This window comes from Adiantum capillus-veneris, chromosome 8 (genome assembly GCF_014529385.1).
Source record: "Adiantum capillus-veneris isolate H3 chromosome 8, ASM1452938v2, whole genome shotgun sequence".
Classification (NCBI taxonomy): domain Eukaryota; kingdom Viridiplantae; phylum Streptophyta; class Polypodiopsida; order Polypodiales; family Pteridaceae; genus Adiantum; species Adiantum capillus-veneris.
The window spans coordinates 155,623,022-155,644,736 of NC_140938.1; the positions used below are offsets into that span (position 1 = coordinate 155,623,022).

Consider the following 21,715-nt stretch of genomic DNA (forward strand, 5'->3'; position numbering starts at 1 on the left):
AGCTCTGATACTAGTTGAAGGAGTACGAGCGGAAGTGCGACGCGAGAGAGAGTGCGAGAAGAAGAGCACGACGATATGGTGAACTCGCTCTACTGTAATGTGTAGAGCATAGTGAGTTCTTATTAGGTTTTTACAAAAGAATATGTGTACATACCTGGCGGCCCGCCCACTTACCTGGGCGACCATATTGGGCTTTATACCCCAACAGGTATTTCGACAGTGGTGCTACAAAGCACATTACCTCACATCGTGAATTTTTTACCTCTCTCGAGTCTGTCCCTTATGGGAATTCAATCACTTGTGCCAACAACGCCTCTTATCCAGTTCAGGGAGTTGCAAAGATTGTACTCACTGCTGCTAATGGCAGCTCCTTCACACTTGTTGATGCACTTTATGTACCTAGGATCAAGAAGAATCTCTTGTCTGTATCCGCACTTGCTAGACTTGGACTTGTAGTCAAATTTGTGGATGACAAATGTACAGTTCATGATCTCAGTTTTGTTGATGAAATTGTTGCATTTGGGCTTTTGTGCCGTGGGCTGTATAAGCTCACTTTGTATGACAAGTGTGGACAAAATTTTGCAAATACTGTTGCAGATTCAAGGGCTATTTCAGATGCAAAACTTTGGCATGCACGTTTTGGTCATCTGAATTTTGCCAGTTTGCTGCGTTTGGAGAAATCTGATATGGTTGCTTCGTTGCCGCCTGTTGAAGCACCTATCAAACATGTTTGTGAAGGCTGTATTCTAGGTAAACTGCAGCGTTCTAAGTTTCCAAAGGATGGTTCAGTTACGGCCACATCCAGGTTGCAGCTTGTGCATAGTGATGTTTGTGGGCCCATGCAAACTCCGTCCTTGGGCAATTACCTGTACTTTGTGACTTTCATTGATGATTACTCCAGGCATGATCGGTATTTCCGCTTAAAGCGAAGTCCGAATTTTTTATGTGCTTCAAACAATTTCTGGCTATGGCTGAAATGTCTCGAAATGTACTATGGACACCCTCCGTTCCGATTGAGGGGGGGAGTATATGTCTCATGAATTTAATGCATTTCTGGCTAGTCGTGGGATAAAACACCAATGTACAGTGCCTTATACACCTCAGCAAAATGGTGTTGCTGAGAGGAAAAACAGGTCACTGACGGAAATGGCACGATGTATGATCAAAAGTCAAGCTTTGCCGCATTCTTTTTGGCTTGAGACCATCATGTGTGCCACTTATGTACTTAACAGGTGTCCTACGAAAGGTTTGCAGTCTATTACTCCATATGAAGCATGGCATGATAGAAAACCTTCTATTGAGCACATGCGTGTTTTTGGCTGTTTGGCATATGCTTTGGTGCCACAAGTGCAGCGCAAAAAATTGGATGATAAGGTTGTCAAATGTATTATTGTTGGTTATAGTGCTGAAAGCAAAGGTTACAGGTTGTATCATCCGCAAACAAAACGTATTCTGGTTTCACGAGATGTAGTGTTTGTAGAAGATTCCGTTCAGCCCTTGCTCTCATGTACTAGAGACAGTAATATAAGCTCACAGGACATTTATGACATTTGTTGTCTCTTTTCAGTGGTGGAAATACGAATGTAAGTTCCAATGAGGCAAATGTACAGCCTATGGGGGTTTCTGAAAATGTTTTAGATCAGCCTATTACTGATGCAGATGTACTTGATGAGGAAAGGGCTGAAAATGAGCAAGCTAGTGCAAAAATGGCTAGTGCACACTTTGCGTGACAGTAAATTGGATGCACCCTTGTCTAGTCGTACTCGTTCAGGCTCTCACCATGCATCTTATGCACCAGATTGTTATTCTTTGGCTGTGACTAGCTTACATGATGTTGAGGAGCCTTTGTCTTTTGATGAAGCATAGAATTCAAAAAACTGGATGGCTGCCATGCAATCAGAATATGATGCACTTATAGAAAATGACACATGGACACTATGTGATTTGCCTCTTGGCAAAAAGGCCATTGGTACAAAGTGGGTTTACAAGTTGAAACGCAAGCCGGATGGTGAGATCGATCGCCATAAGGCTCGACTTGTTGCAAAAGGTTATGCACAGCAAAAAGGCATAGATTATGAAGAGAGTTTTCCTCCCACTTGTCGTATGACTACTGTGCGTTTTCTATGTGCATTGGCAGCTCATTTGGTTGGGATGTACATCAATCAGACATTGTTATTGCTTTCTTGAATGGTGACATATTTGAGGAAGTTTATGTAACGCAACCTCGTGGTTTTGTCATAAAAGGACAAGAGGACAAAGTTTGCAAATGTAACAAGGCTTTGTATGGGTTGAAGCAATCTCCTCGTGCTTGGTATGAGAAAGCTGACACTCATTTGGTCAAACAAGGCTTTCGTAACAGTCCAACAGAAAGCACATTGTATGTAAAGCGTGAGGGTCATGTACTCCTTATTATGGTTCTTTATGTTGATGATTTGCTGATCACTGGACCAAATGAGAGACATATTGCTGAAATTAAGGCTGATTTGAATGCTACTTTCAAGATGAAAGATTTGGGGCTGTTGCATCATTACTTGGGTATACAGTTTAAGCAGTGTGATGGTTGTATTGCCTTGTGTCAGAAAAGTTACATAGAGACATTGCTATGTAAATTTAGACTTGAGGATTGCAAACCTATTGCCACTCCCATGGAAACAGGTTTGAAGTTGAGTCTACATGATGCTGGCGATCCTGCTGATGTCACTCTTTACCAAACTGTTGTTGGCTGCCTCATTTATGTATGCAACACGAGGCCGGATATTCAGTTTGCAGTCTCACAGGTCAGCAGATTTATGCATAGCCCAGGGTCTAAGCATTGGTAGGCTGTTAAGAGGATTTTCCGCTACCTTAGTGGTACTTTACATCTTGGCTTGTTTTATCCCAAGGGGGGATCATTGCCGCCAGACTTACATGCTTTTTCGGACTCAGATTGGGCTGGTTGTTTTTGACACGAGAGTGTCCACAAGTGGTTTTTGTTTCATGCTTGGCACTTCATGTATATCATGGTTGAGCAAGAAGCAACCTATTGTGGCCACTTCGAGTTGTGAGGCTAAGTACAGGGCAGTCTTCGCAACTACGATTGAGAGTGTATGGCTCAGACGCCTTATGGTTGATTTGGGTGTTGGACAAGAAACTGCCAACACTATCTACACTGACAGTCAGAGCACATTGGCAGTTGCGAGGAACCCAGTTTTTCATGCTCGCACAAAGCACATTGAGGTGAATTACCACTATGTCAGGGAAAGGCTCTCAGCAGGAGAGATCAGCTTTGCTTATGTGCCAACACAGGACAACCTTGCAGATCTTTTCACAAAGGCATTGTCTTGTGAGAAGCTTGAAGCTTTCCGCAAAGCTTTGGGCTTACTCCCCTTTGTGGACTGATCATGTCCTTAGGGCATGGCACTTCCCTTTACTCATGTGCCAGCTCTCGTTCACCGCATCACTCCAGGGGGGGATTTGTTACCATATACATGTGGTAGTGATGTGTGTGAACACACTAGGACCGTCGGGAAATTTTTTCCCTCTTTAGGAGGTTTTTCTCCCCGAGCATTGTATATACGTCCATCACTCTAGGGCTATCTATCTTTCCATTGCACACTAAGTAATACACTCTCTATTGTGTGCCTTGAGCTTCCTTCGTCTTCTCCAAGCTGTGTGTGTTTCTTTGCAACCCTAATTCCAACAAAAACCACGTCTTAAAATGCAAGACAGTACTGGATCTTTGACCTCATTACCGCTTTCCTTGTGACACTGTTCCAATACCATGCCGATCTCTTCCTTGTAAAGAACTCTTCTCAACACTCTCTCTTTCGTAGGTCATCAAATCTCCCACCAGAGTGAACTTCCGTGCCTTTTGAACAACTCTTCTCTTTTGTAGCTTTGACAACCCCTATAAACATTGACCTGTACTCAAAACGTCATCAACCTCCTACTTGCATAAGTAGCCAGTGCAACATATAGACTTCTCACTTGAGTCTGCACTCAACTACTAGCTAACCGATCCGCCTCTTGATTTTGTTCTCTCCTGACATGCTTGAACTGCACTTCTTCAAAGACCTTTAACAATTTTTTTATGGAGAAAAACCAATTTTTGAGAGAATCTCTTTTTACCTGCCATTGTCTCAAAAGTTGCTTTATAACTAGGAGGCTTAACTACCAACCTGGATATGCCAAGGGCATTTTTGGCTCGGCTAGAGCAGGATCTATATCAGCAATTCTTGAGTTAGGACTCACGTGAGGCATGGCGGCTCTTTCAGGAGCACTCTCCCCCCCCTCCCCCCGCCGCCATCACTTCTACAAAAGACTGGGGCCAGTACGCATCATCTCTGTACACAATTCCTGAGCAACCCCCCCTTCCTGACCCCCCCGATCCATGCCCACACACATGTGCTTTTTTCACCGCGGAGATGGTGAGGAAGGCCATTGACAGGATGAGGACTGGGAGAGCCTACGTTCATGATGGTTTAGTGGCTGAGCATTTCACACATGCCAGAGATCTACTAGCAGAGCTTCTAGCAGTGATGTTTAACCGTGCCATGTGTGAGGGCTTGCCTGATACTTGGAGCCTATCTACTATTGTACCTATCTTCAAGTCGGGAGACCCTATGGAGCCTGGGAATTATCGCACTATCATGATTGGACACACATTGGCACGGTTGTACGCATCTATTCTTGAGCAGCAGCTGAGTAGATGGGCAGAGAGGGAGGGGATACGGGCAGGCAGGGTTCAGGAGGGGTTTTTCTACTCTTAACCATATCTTGACACTCAGAGCCATCATTGAGGAGGGTAGATCGCGTGGGAAACGGATCTATTGTAGCTTTGTGGATTTCCACAAAGCTTTTGACACAGTGGCTAGAGCTAGATTGATGCACAAATTACAGCAAATGGGAGTACCCACAGAGCTCGTTTGGGGGGTCATGGAATTATACAGGTCAGTAGTGGGGCAAGTAGGCACCTTAGAGGGTCTATCCACCCCGATTCACTCCACTATTGGGGTGAAGCAGGGCTGCCCGCTCTCTCCTACTCTATTTGGTATGTATGTGGATGAGGTTTCTGACTACATTGAGAGAGATGGTGATAGAGGTGCACAACTGGCAGGGACATGGATTCCATTATTGTTATATGCTGATGATATTGTGTTGATCTCCGACTCTCCGGAGGGGATGCAACGTCACTTGGATGCTTTGAATAGGTTTGCTCAGGAAAGTGGTTTGTCCGTCAACCTTGGTCATGGTATTTAATACCACCCCACAGTGGATCAAGAGGTCAGTACCAGCATTCACATACGGCCAGGCGACTGTGGAGTATACAGATGCGTACACTTACCTCGGAGTGGTTTTTAGTGGGCCAGCATTTTCATTGAGAAGGGCAGCAAAGACTAGACTGACCAGAGCCCATGCAACATTGGGTAGATTGGAAAGGATGTGTTCACAGGTTCAGTTTCAGGAGCCTAGGACGAAGCTCTGGCTCTTTGACACTCTAGTGGCTTCTGCATTACTTTATGGAGCTGAGATCTGACGAACTTCATTAGATCATCACGAGAGGACAGGCCGCAGTGATGGATGGGGGGACATGGAGAAGCCTCTGGTCTCTATGATCTCGCGGCTCATTAGAGCCAAGGCCTCAGTACCACGTGCTATTGTTCGAGCAGAGCTAGCTGCCCCCCCACTAGTGGTTGAGGCGCTCACCAGATCGGTCTCCTTCATACACCGCATGTGGGAACTTCCTAGAGACAGATATGCCCGCCTTGCACTTGAGTCCTCTCGACAGTTAGCCATGCAGGGAGATACAGCATGTTGGTCTGGGGAGATGACATCATGGTTTCAGGCGCATGGGTTCAGCATAGACAGATTGCCTCCCTTCCAGTACTCACTGGATGCACCCTCTCTGACTCTTACACAGTCTGAGATCACCAGGCTCATCCGCCAGGACTTGACTCAGCTAGACACCAGGAGGACATGGATACAGCCAGGATAGGAGTTGGGCACGAAGATGGCTTTCTACAGAGAGCATCTCCTCCAGCTTACGGTTGATGGCTTCGTGACGAGGCCGAGATACATAGACACCCACTTGTCTCATGGGATACGATGTGCTATCGGCCAGATACGTACATCTTCACCCCAGCTGCGGATCGAGACTGCGGATCGAGACTGGGAGATACAGCGGAGTACCAACAGAGGCCAGAACATGTCCCCTGTGTGACATCGAGCCTGAGACAGAGTTGCACTACACATGCCACTGCCCCGTCTACTACGAGATACAAGGCCGCTTCCATTGCTTGTTCAGAGAGGGCTTTGGACCATTCTCCAGAGTCATGGAGTACGAGGATCAGAGATGCTTGGGTTTGTTTTTGCTCGAGCTACGCAGACACAGAGAGAGCCTGATGAGAGGAGAGGCTAGCCAGTCCCAGCGACAGATCACAGATTTCTTTAGAGCTGCCACTTGACACCCGGAGGAGTTACTACCACAGCAGAGCTCGTCGTCTCACACCAGAGGCACACTGATCGACCAAGCGACTGAGCTTGGAAGATCCACACGCCCACGGCTACGGAGGACTACACAGCATCGACGGAGGCTCCATCAGAGGATTCGGATCACTTTGGCTCGACATGCGCGACGCCCGGTCAGACTACTGACCATGGAGGAGATTGATGAGATCCGCCAACGACCGATGCTGGATCTCTTGTGATCTAGCTATCCCAACTAGCTGATGTTCACACCTAGTAGTTTAGGATTCCATAGTATTTTATTGTGACATTTGTCATTTCATTTTTGTCATTGTTGTCATCTTGTTACTCTGACTCTAACTTTGTATCAGATCCACCACATTGTATCTTTCTGGTCTCATAGGTCACTTTGGCCTTTTGAAGACGTTAATATAACATTTCATTTTCATTTCTATATATATAGGGAAAACTACCAAAATACCCCTCAAATTTGTGAAAATTTCCAAAATATCCCTCAATTTTTAAAAAGTCCAAAAATACCCCAAATATTTTGTCACAAATTCCCAAAATTCCCCACACAAGAATTATCGTGGCAATCATGCAAAATTTTTGCTCTAAGTTCCCGTGCACATGGAGCAAAAACCTTCCCTTTCAGTTTAAGAAAAAAAATCAGAAACGGACTTGGTTTAGACCTTAATGAATCAGATAGAACATCATCATCAAGGTTTATAAATTGTGGATCGATCTTAGGCCTTATTGATTGCAAATAAGAAACTTCTAACTGCGCTTCCTTAATTCTTCAAGCAGAGTACTCTCTAACACAGTAAAACTCGTGTTACGCATAATGCGTGATAATGCGTCAATGACAACATTATCCTTGTCCTTGTAAAGTTTTTCCATTGAATCAGCCCATCTAACTTGATGGCCTCTCAAATCTGTCTAAGTACAAAAATACTTCAAAGTATGACTATTTGTGTAAACTTTAATGTAAGGTGCAGCGGAATGAATGTTGTATTTTCTCAAGATTAGTGATCTTTATTCCTCAAGGTTCCTTTTAGTTCTTAGGGAAAGAGAGAGCTTTCCGTCTTATGGAGAGTGCTATGATCACGAACAAAGTGAGTGGATTGTGTGTGCAAGTGAATGAGACTGAGAGAAGGAGAGAGAAGAGATACGACACCGAGAGGTTGTAAAACCCTCCTCCGAAGGCCCCACTCTCGTCGGCGAGAGTGGTCTACTTTGATTTCACAAAGGTGTACAATGCGTATGCAATGGATTGATGCAATGCGACTATGCCGATGACGACGACGACTTGATGGCTGAAATCTGAGATCTTCTAATCACTGAATTTCGGGGCTGTTTCGGTGGCTGAAAATAACTGTTTTGGCTGCGTTTTTATGGCTGAAAATGGGGGAACATCTGCAACCAACTTGGGGGAGTTCTGCTACTGTGTCATAGGCTGAAAACTGCGAGAATCCAACTGCTAAATTCTGCGTTTTTGCTATTGCTGAGCTGGCGTTTTTGACAAGGCTGAAAAAACGATGAATCTGCAAGTGATGCTGGCGTTTTTGTCAAGGATGAAAAACGCTGGCTGGGATGTATCTGCTGAGGTTGGAAAACGCCAAGCAAGAGGACTTGTAGGCGATGGCTTGCTGAGAGGAAACGTCAAAGGGAAGGAGTGGATGGCGAGGGTCTACTACTGAGGGGGGGTACTACTGAGAAGCTGTCTGTTGAGCGGGAAGCTCCTGCTGCCTCTTCTGCCAGAAAGTGCTAACTTGGGTTTGCTTATATATTAACTTAGCAAAATTGCCCTACCTACTTTTGTTGGAAAGTCACTTAAAAATAATAAGTGAAAATAACCAATAAATAGGAAAATAGGCTAAACGCACTGGAAAATTCCCCTAACTAATGCTAATGGATTCTGATGGGAATTCCGATGATCATGATGTGTGCAACCGGAGGATATGCATCTATGCTAAGTGACTGGGCATGCACGGTCTACGAATAGACTCACAAAAGTGCCAGATCACTGCTAATCTAGACTTGACTGAACTGACTGAACCCTGTTGTGGTGTAGCTTGTCCATGGACACATAGGGTTGGGATGCATCACGTGACATTTAAACTCCACAGCATAAAGATAATGAGCTAGATCCTAAGTGCATGAATAATAGCATATAATTCTAACATATGAACAAGCAACTTTAATTGTGGGCACGAAAGTTTCTTGCTCTCAAAAGCCATTAGCTATCCATCTTGACTGAGTATTACACCAAGTGCGATACTATTAGCATTTGTATGTAGATCGAAAGGTTTTTCTGGATCTACAACTTTAAGCATGAAGCTAAAGCTACTCCTGGCTTCAATTGTTCAAAACTCTCTTGTTGCCTCCACTCAAAAGGAACTTTTTCTGCAATCAGTCATAAGGGCCGCTATGAAAGAGGAAATTCAATACATTAACGATAAAAACCAGATAAACCCGAAAAGGATATTAAAGCTGTCACATTCTGTGGCGCTGGCCATGCTAAAATCACTGCTACTTTCTTAGGATCCATCTTGATCCCTTCAAAGAAATAATATGATTTAAATATTTAAGCTCAACCATGCACAACAAAGTTTTCAAGAGCACGATCCATATTTGTATGCAGCCTTACAAGCTTTGAGTGAGACAGGTTTGTATGCAAACGTAAAACCAGCAACAAAACATACCAATGAATACTCTTAAAACATCCTTCATTAACATCATAAAAATTGTTGGAGCATTAGTTAAGCCAAAAGGCTAAATACTTGTAAAGGCCAAAATTTGTCCTAAAAGTTTTCTATATAGATCTTTGTCTCTTACTCTAATATGATGATAACCAGTCTTTACATCTATCTTACTAAATAAACTGGCTCCATGTAGAGCATCTAGAAGAGCATCTATCCTTGGCATAGGATATTTCTCCTTATGGTAAGTTTATTCAAAGCTCTAAAATCCACACACATCCTAAAGGAACCATCTCTCCTTATTACAAGCAAAATTGGTAACACAAAAGGAGAAAAGCTGAGTCGAATCTATCCCTTCTCCAAAGACTCATTAATAACTTTCTTGACCTCGATCTCCACCTTCGGTGTATCACATTTTTCTTTTCACACCACCGGGCATAGAGTTTTTTTAACCCCAAGAAAGCTTGTGCACTTTTAGAAAATCAAGTGTATGCTCAGAAACTTTAAACACTACCTCTCTATATTTATTTTTGCACGGTAAAACTTTTCTGTGAAATGAAAAACCATGCATCTAGAGCTCTACTGCCCTTATCATCACGTACATAGTTGTTGCTAACCATAATTTTAAAATCTCGCCAAGTAGTTGGCACAAGTTTATCTTGTTCAATTTTAAGCCACCACCTATGCACTATAGCTAGCAAATTCTATTGTGGCGTGCTGAATTCTTGCCTCATCGTCGTGTATTTCACACAAACAAAAACATTGATCCCATTTTGAGAGCCATTGCCCAGCCACATCTGCAAAGCGGTTATGTAGGGATTGACTATACTTTGGGGTTTTCAAGTCTTTCTTGTCCTCTTGGCCAGCATCTTACTAGATCCTACCTCCTCATCATGACTACACTTGAACATGGATACATGCATGTCCTATACCCTGCATCATCGCTTGTTTGCCTTTCTCGTTTAGTTTGTTCCCCCAATCTTTTGCACCTGATCCAACAAATTTCTCAAAGTTTCTTCGAGAAAAAATAGCCGGTCTTCAACAGCTGTTTTCTCGAGTGTTAGCATGGTGTGTCTCTGGAGGCAACTGCTCATATCATCATCTTCCATGTCAGAAGCCATGCAATTAAGGTTTTTTTTTCTTTTTATATACAAGGATAAGAGTCAAATTGTACCATAGATTAAGTGCAAGCTTCTCAAACCGCAAACTTATGTACAATAACAAATAGAAAAGCATCTGTATCAACTTGTGCTAAATATTCACAACTGCACATTAGGAACTCTTCCCACAATGCATGCACAAACCAACAAACCGTACCAACAGGAAAGAGAAAAACATTGTACTCTCGTTCAAATAGGAAAAAGAGAGAAGTTTTTGTGTATTTGTGTCCCGAAATCCAATAGAATTGCCAAATTGCCTTTTTCCAAAGTCACTACTTTTTGTGGCGTGCAAACAAGCTTCAAAGAGTTGATAGTAATTTAAGATTGCTAAAAGAAATCAACGGACTCTCCGTAGCATCTCGTAAGAAGAAAATTCCAACGCTGTTATGAGAGAGAAGAACATGCACTACTACTGCAAGAAGAACCTCGGCTTACATCCCTGCCCACAGCATCCAGTGTGTCTCTCTCCTTGAACCATCACCTGCCCACATGTGCTTTGATACCAAATGTAGGATGCTCCAGGCTGGTATTTGCTCTGTACGTTGATCTCCCCTCTCTTGCTACATGCACACCCACTTGTCTCATGGGATACGATGTGCTATTGGCCAAATACGCACATCTTCACACCAGCTGCGGATCGAGACTGGGAGATACAGCGGAGTACCAGCAGAGGCCAGGACATGCCCCCTGTGTGACATCGAGCCTGAGACAGAGTTGCACTACACATGCCACTGCCCCATCTACTACGAGATACGAGGCCGCTTCCATTGCTTGTTCAGAGAGGGCTTTGGACCATTCTCCAGAGTCATGCGGTACGAGGATCAAAGATGCTTGGGTTTGTTTTTGCTCGAGCTGTGCAGCCACAGAGAGAGCCTGATGAGAGGAGAGGCTAGCCAGTCTTAGAGACAGATCACAGACTTCTTTAGAGCTGCCACTGGACACCCGGAGGAGTTACTACCACAGCAGAGCTCATCGCCTCACACCAGAGGCACATTGATCGACCGAGCGACTGAGCTGGGGAGATCCAAACGCCCACGACTGCGGAGGACTACACAGCATCGACGGAGGCTGCATCAGAGGATTCGGATCACTTTGGCCCGACATGCACGACACCCGGTCAGACTACTGACCATGGAGGAGATTGATGAGATCCGCCAGCGACCGATGTTGGATCTCTTGTGATCTAGCTATCCCAGCTAGCTGCTTAGTTCACACCTAGCAGTTTAGGATTCCATAGTATTTATTTTGTCATTCTATCATTTCATTTTTGTCATCTTGTTACTCTGACTTTGTATCAAATCCATCACATTGTAACTTTCTGGTCTCATAGGTCACTTTGGCCTTTTGAAGACGTTCATATAACATTTCATTTCATTTCATTTCTCTCTCTCCCTGCCTCAGCTTTAAGTGCCACAGGGTCCCAACCATAGAATCAATGGCTCTTGTGCAAAATCAAGGGCGCTCACATATCTAGGCCGTCGATGCGTAAAAACTAAACTCGGAATCAACTCGGGATCCCGAGTTTAGTTTTTATGGTGGGGTCCACAAAACTAAACTCGGGAAACTAAACTCGGGATCCCAAGTTTAGTTTTATGTCGGAATCTATTGTTTTAAGTTTAAATTTATGGAAAAACACACCTATTGCAAGAAAGCGCACGATGGTTAAGGCCCCGAACTCTCAAGCTAGTGTGAGGGTTCAAATCCCGGCTGGGGAAGCGCGGGCATCCTGAGATTAGGGCCCCCGTGGCCGGTAAAAATTAAACTTGGGATCCCGAGATTAGTTTTGAAAAATCTAAACTCGGAATCCCGAGTTTAGTTTTAGTAGATCGATGGTCCGTATTAAACTTTCACTTGGGACCCCATGGCACTTAAAAGGGGAGGCTCTCCCTGTCGACTAGCTCGCACAGAATCTAGAAAAAACTTTCCAAAGAGGCAACCCTCCTCACTTTTGTAGAAAAATACTCAATGGCATAAGTTTTACTCGACACTCCAACCGTATGACTGCTCCTCGTGGTCGTGAACGTCTCGCTCTAGAAATGGCAATGGGCATTCCCTCTGGTTTGGTCAATGTCACATAATGAATTTTCCTCTTGAACCAATAGCTAGAGCTAAGTCATGTACAGAAATGAGAGGCATGAATGATAACACATGACTACTTAGAATGCATGAAAATGTCCAAGCTTTTTCCTGCTTGGATATGAACAATGGTGGGGGATATCAAGGCAATTTCTGCAGGAGCTAAGGAAAACATCCTGGAAGATGCTCTGTTGGCTCATTTGATCATAGTTGTAATTGCAGCGAGTGAGTTGAGTATGCGAACATAAAGTCAGAAATGAACTTGGCCGTTCACTTGAATTCCAATATTAAACTCTGTTATCATCATTTCCTGCTACTTCATGTTAGCCTTTACGGTAGTCTCGCATTTCAAATGACCGGTTTTGGGCTTTGGTTAGCCATGCTGGTGAGTGCCATGTATTGAGGGGCCTCTTCTGAAGCAGAGCGTCAAAACTTTTGCTTAGGCAAGGCTCTCTTTTCAAATAAAGAGACTGACCCCTGCTGAAGCAGGGCAGAGAGAGAGAGAGAGAGAGAGAAAGAGGTTCAAGGCACACAAAGAAAGGCATGTGATTGCCAAACAAGAATGTTGTATACTCTTGAAAGATGCTTGCTCAAGCAGGGAGGTAACCAAGACACCTTCTTGGAATATTATTCCGACCAATTAGTTGACCCTAAACAGAGGTGAATAAAAACCTACGGTTTAAACTTGATTCAGAGAGAACCTACATTAGTATTATGCATTCACATGGAGGACGTGGAAAATGAGAAGACTGGATTTTCTTGCATCCTTCCCAAAGCAACTCATGTTCACAAAGGTATGATAACCTCGCAAAGGTTGGAAAGGCTGCAAATTTACAAGATAAAAACTCTGTTTCGAGGAACTGCAATTCTAGACAGGCAGTGATCATGTTTGGCAATTTGAAAAACTGCCTATCTGCGAAGATGATTGGAGTAATGGATTATACACTAGAAGATTAAGAATATGTATGTCTAGTTGAACTCTATGATCAGGGGTTTCTTTTTGAAAAAGAAAACGGTATTCATATTTACAATATAGTCCTGTAGGTCACTAGAAAACTGAGATATATACAACGAGAAACACAATCAGTGGCTTTCTTGAGTTGAGACGATAATAATATTTCAGTACATGAGTCGTCCCAAACAATGAAGGTAAAATGTTTCACAAGCACCCACAAAATGCCCATTTGATCTTTATAATAGTAAGAAAAAGGCATAGAAAGTCATCCATAACCAAAAAAAAAAACAACACTTTCTGTTGAAATGGCAACATCATAAAAGAAAAAAGGATTAGATGTTACCTCTACTGCCAATAAAATCCTGCGGCAAAAGACCCAAGAACCAGAAAAACTTTTTGAATGGTATATTTGCAAGCACCACAGCATTGCTCGCAATTTGAAGCAGATGACAACAAGCTGCACTGACCAGCTAGATATTAGAAAACAGATTTGACTTTGCCATTATTACGGCCTCATAAAGAGAATCTTTACCTTTTAAAGCGATACTTGGGATTGAAATGGCTTTTACTCTCTTCATCAAGGACTTTCACAGAGTGCATATCATCACATTCGACACTCATGCGGCTCGTGTCTATAGAGGCTGAATGTTCATTACCAACTGGCATCGGAATATGCTGCGGCTTCTAGGCACATCATTAATGTCATAAATCCTGGCCTGCATAATTGCTTTGTAGAAGACTCTCCTGCCATCTTAATCAAAAAGTTTGTACGATCCCTATACAAAAACTGGCTAAGTCAGAAAAAGCCAGAGGCACAGCTATTTAACTGACTATCTCTCTGCAAAATGTCCCACTAAGTTTCTAGGGCTAAACAGAGGCAAAAAGAAGCAAGAAGATGGGACGTCTTCAATAGCCAAAATAAATTACGAGACTACAATTACAAGATTATCGGAATTGAAGCGTACCTATGCAAATAAAGAAGAATGTAAAGAGATTCAAAAGAGAACATCTATGGATGATGCGAGATACATGCAATGCTCCCACATGCACCACCGACACACAAACAGAGATGATCCGAATCCTCTGAAGTAGCCTCCGTCGATGTCCTCCGCAATAGTGGGGCATATGGATCTCCCCAGCTCAGTCGCTCGATCGATCAGTGTGCCTCTGGTGTGAGGCGATGAGATCTGCTCTGGTAAGTATATGGTTGCTTCTTTGTCTTAAGCATAGCTATTGAGCTATGACTCTTGAAATAGTTTGACTCTTGATGGACTTCACCATTTAGAAGATAGACTGTAAAGTAATAAGAAAGACTGCTAACATACCAGCTCTAATGAATAAACTAGCCTGTCTAAAGTAATTAAAACCTATAAGATGGGCATGGATAACAACTGATATGGTCCATTGATATCTGTAAAACACATCCAAGGCTAACAGAATTGTTGTTTTGTTTGGATGGATGCAGGTAAGGACTCTATCTTATCTTGGATGGCTTTCTTTTCTTTGGAAAGCAACCTTTATATAATGAAATACTCACTAAGGAACGGGGAAGTTCTTTTACTTTTAATCTTACTGAAAGAGGATCTCTTTCCTACAATCATTGTACCTAAATAATTCTAATACTGAGTTATTTTTGTACATTTCAGTTCATTATTCCTTGGCCAACTGTCTTTTCAATGTAAAAATTCAATTATGTCTTATTAGTTAAGATTTAAACAGCTACACGCACACACACACACACACACACACACATCTATGCTTATCTAGTGAGGATGTAAGGCGAGGTTTGAACGAAGTGTCGCCTGTGTCTGTAAGCCTTAGGCTTATATATAGACTTAGCCTTAGAATGTGAGATTCTTGGACGCTGACCACAGAAGCCGTTCCCACCCAAGAGCGGGGGGAGCGTTGATCACCCTTGTGGCCGATCGTCGCAGTGTGCTATCAATGCATTTTAGCAGACCGTGGAAGCACGATCGCCCCACCGAACGTCGCCCATGGGGGGGAGGTGGGGAGAGGGACATGCGCTCAGACGGCCACCTCCGCCATGCAAGCCCCTTGCTCTGCTGCATGGGAGGAGTTTCTTTTATGATAGAGCAAGCCATCTTGAGCCGCATCGACATCGTGTTGCCACCCAATGTCATAACCCTTCCCTTGCACGTGAGTTGTGGTAAGCTTATATGCACGTTACATTCACTGCCTTCACTATCTTATGTCATAGACATATTTTGTCGCTTGACTTTCCCCTGTCGTCCAAGCTTCTATAGAACCAGTTAAACATTTCATGCAAGGCATTGATTTTTATATTGCAACAAAAAGCCATAATAACGACCTATGGGATAAAGTCAAATACATCCATCATATGTAATTACATTCCACTTCCAGGTGCTTGTAGGCGTAGCTACACACATAATGAATCTAAAAAAGTGAAACTAAAAGAAAAAGAAAATTTGTGTTAGTATTAGTACATCTCAGCTACATACACATGTACAATCATCAAGAAGAGGTAGGTCAAAATGGACGCTCTAGCTGCATCAAGTCGATAAGGGAAGATTCATAAGATCATACATCGGGAAAGGTGCAAAGAAAGCTCTTAAATAAGCTAACTTGATGTGGGGGCGAAGGGCATGGCAATGAGAGCCCAACTCTAGAGAAGCTAGCAGGAAGTACACTGTGCTAAAAATCCAAGCTGGGTTTGCAGAGGGAGGCAGTAGGAAAGCTTCATTATATACCAGTTCCATACTTGCCTTGGGAGGACATTTCCATAGATTTTGTGGTAGCTTTGCCAAATAGTTGAAGGTTTTGGAATGCTTGAATTTCCACTATGATGGACCAACTTATAAAACAAGAACACTCGATTGCTTACAATATAGGTGTAAATGCATGAGAGGTGGTGCGTAGGTTTATCTTTGTCTTCATGCACTTCAAAAGAGGATTGTTTATTAACAATGTACTATGTAATATCACATTTGTACTACTCTTGGTCTTTAGTTCCATTAGTAAAGAGAAATGCCTTTCGAGCTACATGGCTACAGGCAATATACAACTCCTCAGAAGTGTTATGTATGTATGCATGTGTGTGTGTGTGTGTGTGTGTGTGTGTGTGTGTGTGTGTGTGTGTATATATATATATATATATAAAATACCCAGAACAAAGGGCATAGTCACATTTATTATTATGACAGGAGAAACCACGGCCAAATTGATCAAGTGGTTTGGTTTATGGTGGCCTACTTTGCACATGGATGCTGATAAGCAATGTGATGAATGCCAAAGGGCAAAACCACCTATCACAAGGGATGACAAGCCACTACAACCCATGCTAAGTACACGTGATTTTTCTAAATAGGGCATTGACTTTGTGGGCCCAATTAAACCACTCACACTTAATGGATGGGAAAATTTTGACAGCACCTCCCCCTTTCAAGGTTTGGAATTGTGCGTGCATGTTTGTGATGAGTTGAATATGTATGAAGAAGGTATGGATGATATGGTGCATGATTTGCGTTGATTTGGGTGTATTTTGGGTGCCGAATCGCTCAATTTTGCTCTCTTTAAGTGAAAATTCTGCATTTTATTTAACTAGAGAGCTTAATTAGCATGTTTTTGTGGCCTGAATCGTATGAAGTTTGTTGAAATCAATGGTAGGAAGGTATTAGACACCTTTAGGATGTGTGTGGCATGATTTGGGAGTGCTTATCATCAATTTACAGGCCCCTTCGCTCTCTTTAAATGACCAAAACCGACTATTTATTTTTTATTTTTTTCTATGAAGGGCGTGAGCATATTATATTAGAAGAGAAACTAAGTTACAAGGTTCAGGGGGGGTAGACCCCTTACAAAAGTTGCATTTCTGGGAATCATAGACTGAGTTCCTAACTACATAGTAATCCTGAACGGGATTCCCATAAGAGGTTACAAAAAAAGTCCAAAAAGTTACAACAGACATCCAGAATAGGTTCAGGTAGCAGCTCAGCTAGGTTCATGTTTAGAGCAAGTAGGCTCTTTTAAAGGTCTTCTCATACCAAGCACGAGGCATTTGTTTCAAACCATATACACAAGAAGATTTAGAAATTTTCTCATGTAGGAAGATGGAGTCTTTTTCAGTGTTTTTCATACAACGCATAACATCATGAGCTTCTGCTCAAGAGGCAATCCACAGAGAATGTTTTTCTAACTTTCCTTGTAGTTTGGCTGACAAATATTTTAATGAGGAGAGAGATCACCTCATCAAAATATTTGACATCCTTGATTGATCTAGCTGTCAGGACAAGGATCCTAAGGAGCAAGGCTTGACCTAGGGGGTCAGGGACCTGAGCCAGGGGCTGGAACTGGACCAATGTGGACTGGGGATCCGTATTATGGCTAGGGCTAGGAGCCGGTCTATACATAAGGTGGTAGGGCAGTAGATCTGGCATCACAGTCTCTTAGACCTTTCATTGGTATCAGAGCCAGGGGAGCTATGGAAGAGGGGGGAAAGACCTCGCATGGTGGCTGCACGAGCGCTCTCTCTCTCTCTCTCTCTCTCTCTCTCTCTCTCTCTCTCTCTCCCCCCCCCCCCCCCCCCATGGCGAGCATGGGCTATGGGTAGGTCCTCTTGCAAGGAGGTCTAGGGGTTGAGGGTTGCGGGAACGTCCACCTGCACAAGAGGATGACAAAGCGGTGACCTCCACCAATTTCAACAGGGATAGCAACGAAAAGGGTCGCCTTGATGAGCTGGGAGAGACTCGCTTCTTTGGAAGCTTCAATAGAGAGACACAAAAGGCGACGGGAGTGCAACTTCTCGACGACAAGCACAGAAGCCGACGCTGCAGACGATTACATAGTCATTTTTTTTCACACTTGGTGTTGTTATGGGGTGCCCAAGGTTCCTCCAAGGGAAATCCAAGGGGCCCATCCCATGTGGTCATAGCCATGGATAGAGCATCAAAAGCATACGAGCAGCGGCGGCAGACACCACAAGTTTGGCAAATCAGCATCCTCATGAGCCTTCAATTGCAGCCACGTGTTGCAGGGGTTGGTTTTATACGCAGAGAATTACCAAGTAGACAAAGCATATGATCTTGCGATCTCTTGCAATCTCTTCATGGCGGGATTGAAAGTGGAGTCCAAGGCATGCATGAAGAATAGTGCTCAAGAAGGAAGGCTTCTAGTTCACCATGATACTAGGGAAACAAGGTTTCTAACTTTGACATGGATTGGAAATCACATGCAAGGCATCAGTAGCGGATGTCGATTGTTTTTGAAATGAGTCCGGCAGATTTCTAGATTCAAGCAGTACCAAGTCTGGTACAGATTTAGTGACTCCAGACTCGAGAATTTACGAATCCCACGAGAGGGATCAAGCACTGTTAACCCTCACGGCTCACGGACACCCCATCACCTACGACGGACGCGTATTATGTATTTGGTAGAGTTAGGTACCGGGCTTGTCGGACCAATAGGAAAAGGGTAAGGGTGATCGCCGATGACAGGCGCACTCTAACTGGGACATTCAAGGGATTAGTTGGCTAAGCATGGGCGCCCAAGTGTGAATGGGGTGAGCTCATATAAAAGCCAACTAAACCTAATTTTTACTCATTCTCTCATTTGTGCAATAGAAGAGTGCTCTTGCTCCATCTCCATCTCCATCTTCTTCTTCTTCACCTCCTTGTGTGTGTGTGTGTGTGTGTGTGTGTGTGTGTGTGTGTGTGTGTGTGTGTGTGTGTGTGTGTGTGTGTGTGTGTGTGTGTGTGTGAGAGAGAGAGAGAGAGTGTGTGTGCGATCGAGCATTACGAAGGCACGACGGCGGCGAAGCGGTTGAGCGCGGCACGACTGCAGCTTCTTCTTCATCGCGGCGAGGAATCCACCACGAAGGCGAGCGTAGAGCGGTGAGTGACACACCCTTTGCTTTCTTGAGCTTGCTAGTTTAGGCTTGTTGTGTGCTTGGAGCCATTTGTGGCTCGCACACGGTGTATTGGCAAGTCTCTTGCTTCGACAGTGCGGCAAGGAGCGCACATTTTTGGCGCCGCTGCCGGGGATATGCCCTACACTAAGCTCGGTTAGCACTTTACGCTTTCTTGTGGTGCAATTTCTATCATAGGAAAGGCAGGGAATGAGTGTGTGTAGTTGTGTGGAGATTTCGGTTTTTTGTGTTTTCTACGTTTTCTGGTTTGCACTGCACAGTTAGCATTTCTTGCAATTTTGAATTTCCTGCATTTTCTGGTTCTGTCAAGTTTCAATTTCTGCATTTTTTGTGTTTTTTCAATTTTCTGCATTTCTTGCGTTTTTTCAATTTCTGCATTTTCCTGCATTTTTTGTGTTTTTTCAATTTTCTGCATTTCTTGCGTTTTTTCAATTTCTTCATTTTCAATTTTTGCATCTTCTGCATTTAAAAAAAAAATTCAAAAAAAATCAAAAAAAATTCCGAAAAATAAAAACGCGAGTGAGTGGGAGGCTAAATTTTCGAAAATAAAAAACGTGAGTTATAAAAACGGACAGGTTGGTTTGTATAAAAGGTAGATCGGGATTGGTTGCCCAAGCCCAAGCCCAAGCCTAGGCCCAGGCCTCACTCCTCAATCTTATGATATATACTAGACTCACTCTTATATATATACCCTACTCCCTCAAGAGGGAATGAGAGCATGTGGAACAAGTCCTCCACTCTCCTCCCTTCTCTTCCCACTTGCACCCTTAGACTTTCTAGTTTGGGCCTAGTTCCCTACTGGAAATTGACAGTTTTAGGGATTCCGAGGGCATAGAGTGACCAAACGGAGGGCTGTAAAGCACGGCATGACCCTCTGACCGAGACGCTCGTTTTGAGCTATCATACGCTTTAGTCTATAGCCGGGTCAAAAAAAAAGGACCAAAAAGTCAAATTAAGGAAAGAGTTGGGTTGCAAAACACCCAAAAATACTAGGTGAGCAGCCTTCACGGGCACTCACTGACACTTCTAGGGGATCAAGTCATATGAACCTACGCTCTGGACGAGTGTTAGAGCACGATCACATTGGTAGTGCCTCTGTTCATACGGACACCCATTACCCATCCACGATAGGCTCTAGACCCTCAGCGGGGACACAAGGTAGCACCACCCAAGACCCTAAAATAGCCGCTAGTGATTCCTCCTCTGACTCAGAAATCATGGAAGCATACCCTACCCAAAACACTGAGAGAGAAGGCCATGCACCTCCCGAAGCTCCACAGCCTAGTACTAGTATGTTTAGCCGTTTCATGGAAACATTAGGTAGAGCTACTCGCTCGGAACCTGATGCAAATGAAGCACACAAAGGGGGTGGGGAAGTGGACTCTCCTTTCACATCGCACGTGGACCCCACACCCCCAAAGAGTGTCCATATGGATATCCTACCTGGGATGACGAAGTCAGACAATGTGGATTGGGTCCACCTAGCAGCAACCATAGACACTTGGGGAAATAGGGAGACGACCTGGGTAACACCTGAGGGGGATGAAATGCCTATACCCTTAAATATGCTACAAGCAATGCATATCGCTTCCGACAAGACTCATCCTAATGTAACGAAGAAAACATACAAGTGGGTCCCTAAAGCTTCTTTAGTGACCATAGCTAGTGCTAAAAAACAGAAGCCTTGTAAGAAACGTACCACTCGCTCCAAGAAAAGTAAGAAAATGTTGCGATGGATCCCTAAACGACTATTGGAAGCCCAAGGCTACTATCAAGGAAATGATCAAATCTGGGTGCCAAAACGTAGATTGTGCTCTTACCTATCACCTGACCCAAGTGAGCCCAATCCCGTAGCTCCAAAACGAATCAATGATCGTGGAAAGAAAAAAATTACAAAATGCTACACACCCGCTCTCGAGCTAGTTTGGGTACCAAAGAAAGAACGATTTGTTCCACCTAGCTCAGGAAGGAGGGAGTCCCATGAAGCTTCTAGCTCCTCATGTAATACATCCATAGAGGTAAAAGCTTCTACACAGCCTCCATCTATAGTAGTGGACCTCCATGAAGCTACAAAAGAATCCACACCTCCCAGTGTTCAAGAATCACCTGATGAACCACTTCAAGTTCGATCCTGGGAGAGTACCTTACCACCCTTGCAACTTGACGAGGCACCTAGGGTAATAGAAAACTACTGGCAAAAATCCTCACCTATTACCAACTGGAACAATTGGTTTCAAAGGGTGACAAGCTCATTTCAAACGGTATGATCTACCCAAGGAAGGGGGGAGTGTTTGTGGACATCCATCATTCACTTGCTTCCCTCTCAACCTTTCTCCCTGACCTCTTAATCTCCGATCTTAAGGAATGTACATATAAAGCTTTATACTCACAAAAAAAAAAAAAAGGAGCAAGAGCAATTAGCAAACGAGTATGCACATTAAAAGTCAAAACATTGACTCAGACCTACCCATGTCAC

At 43.6% G+C, this 21,715-nt stretch overlaps 1 protein-coding gene across 1 annotated transcript; it reads right to left on the minus strand.

Annotated features, from left to right (window-relative positions):
• Positions 1-13,554: 13,554 nt before the first annotated feature.
• Positions 13,555-14,142, minus strand: LOC147453210 (uncharacterized). Its single transcript, XM_086519112.1, has 2 exons — positions 13,870-14,142; positions 13,555-13,794 (listed from the first exon to the last, which is right to left on the minus strand). Exons 1-2 carry the CDS (start codon positions 14,001-14,003, stop codon positions 13,683-13,685), a joined length of 246 nt encoding a protein of 81 aa, XP_086375238.1. The 5' UTR covers positions 14,004-14,142; the 3' UTR covers positions 13,555-13,682.
• Positions 14,143-21,715: the final 7,573 nt, after the last annotated feature.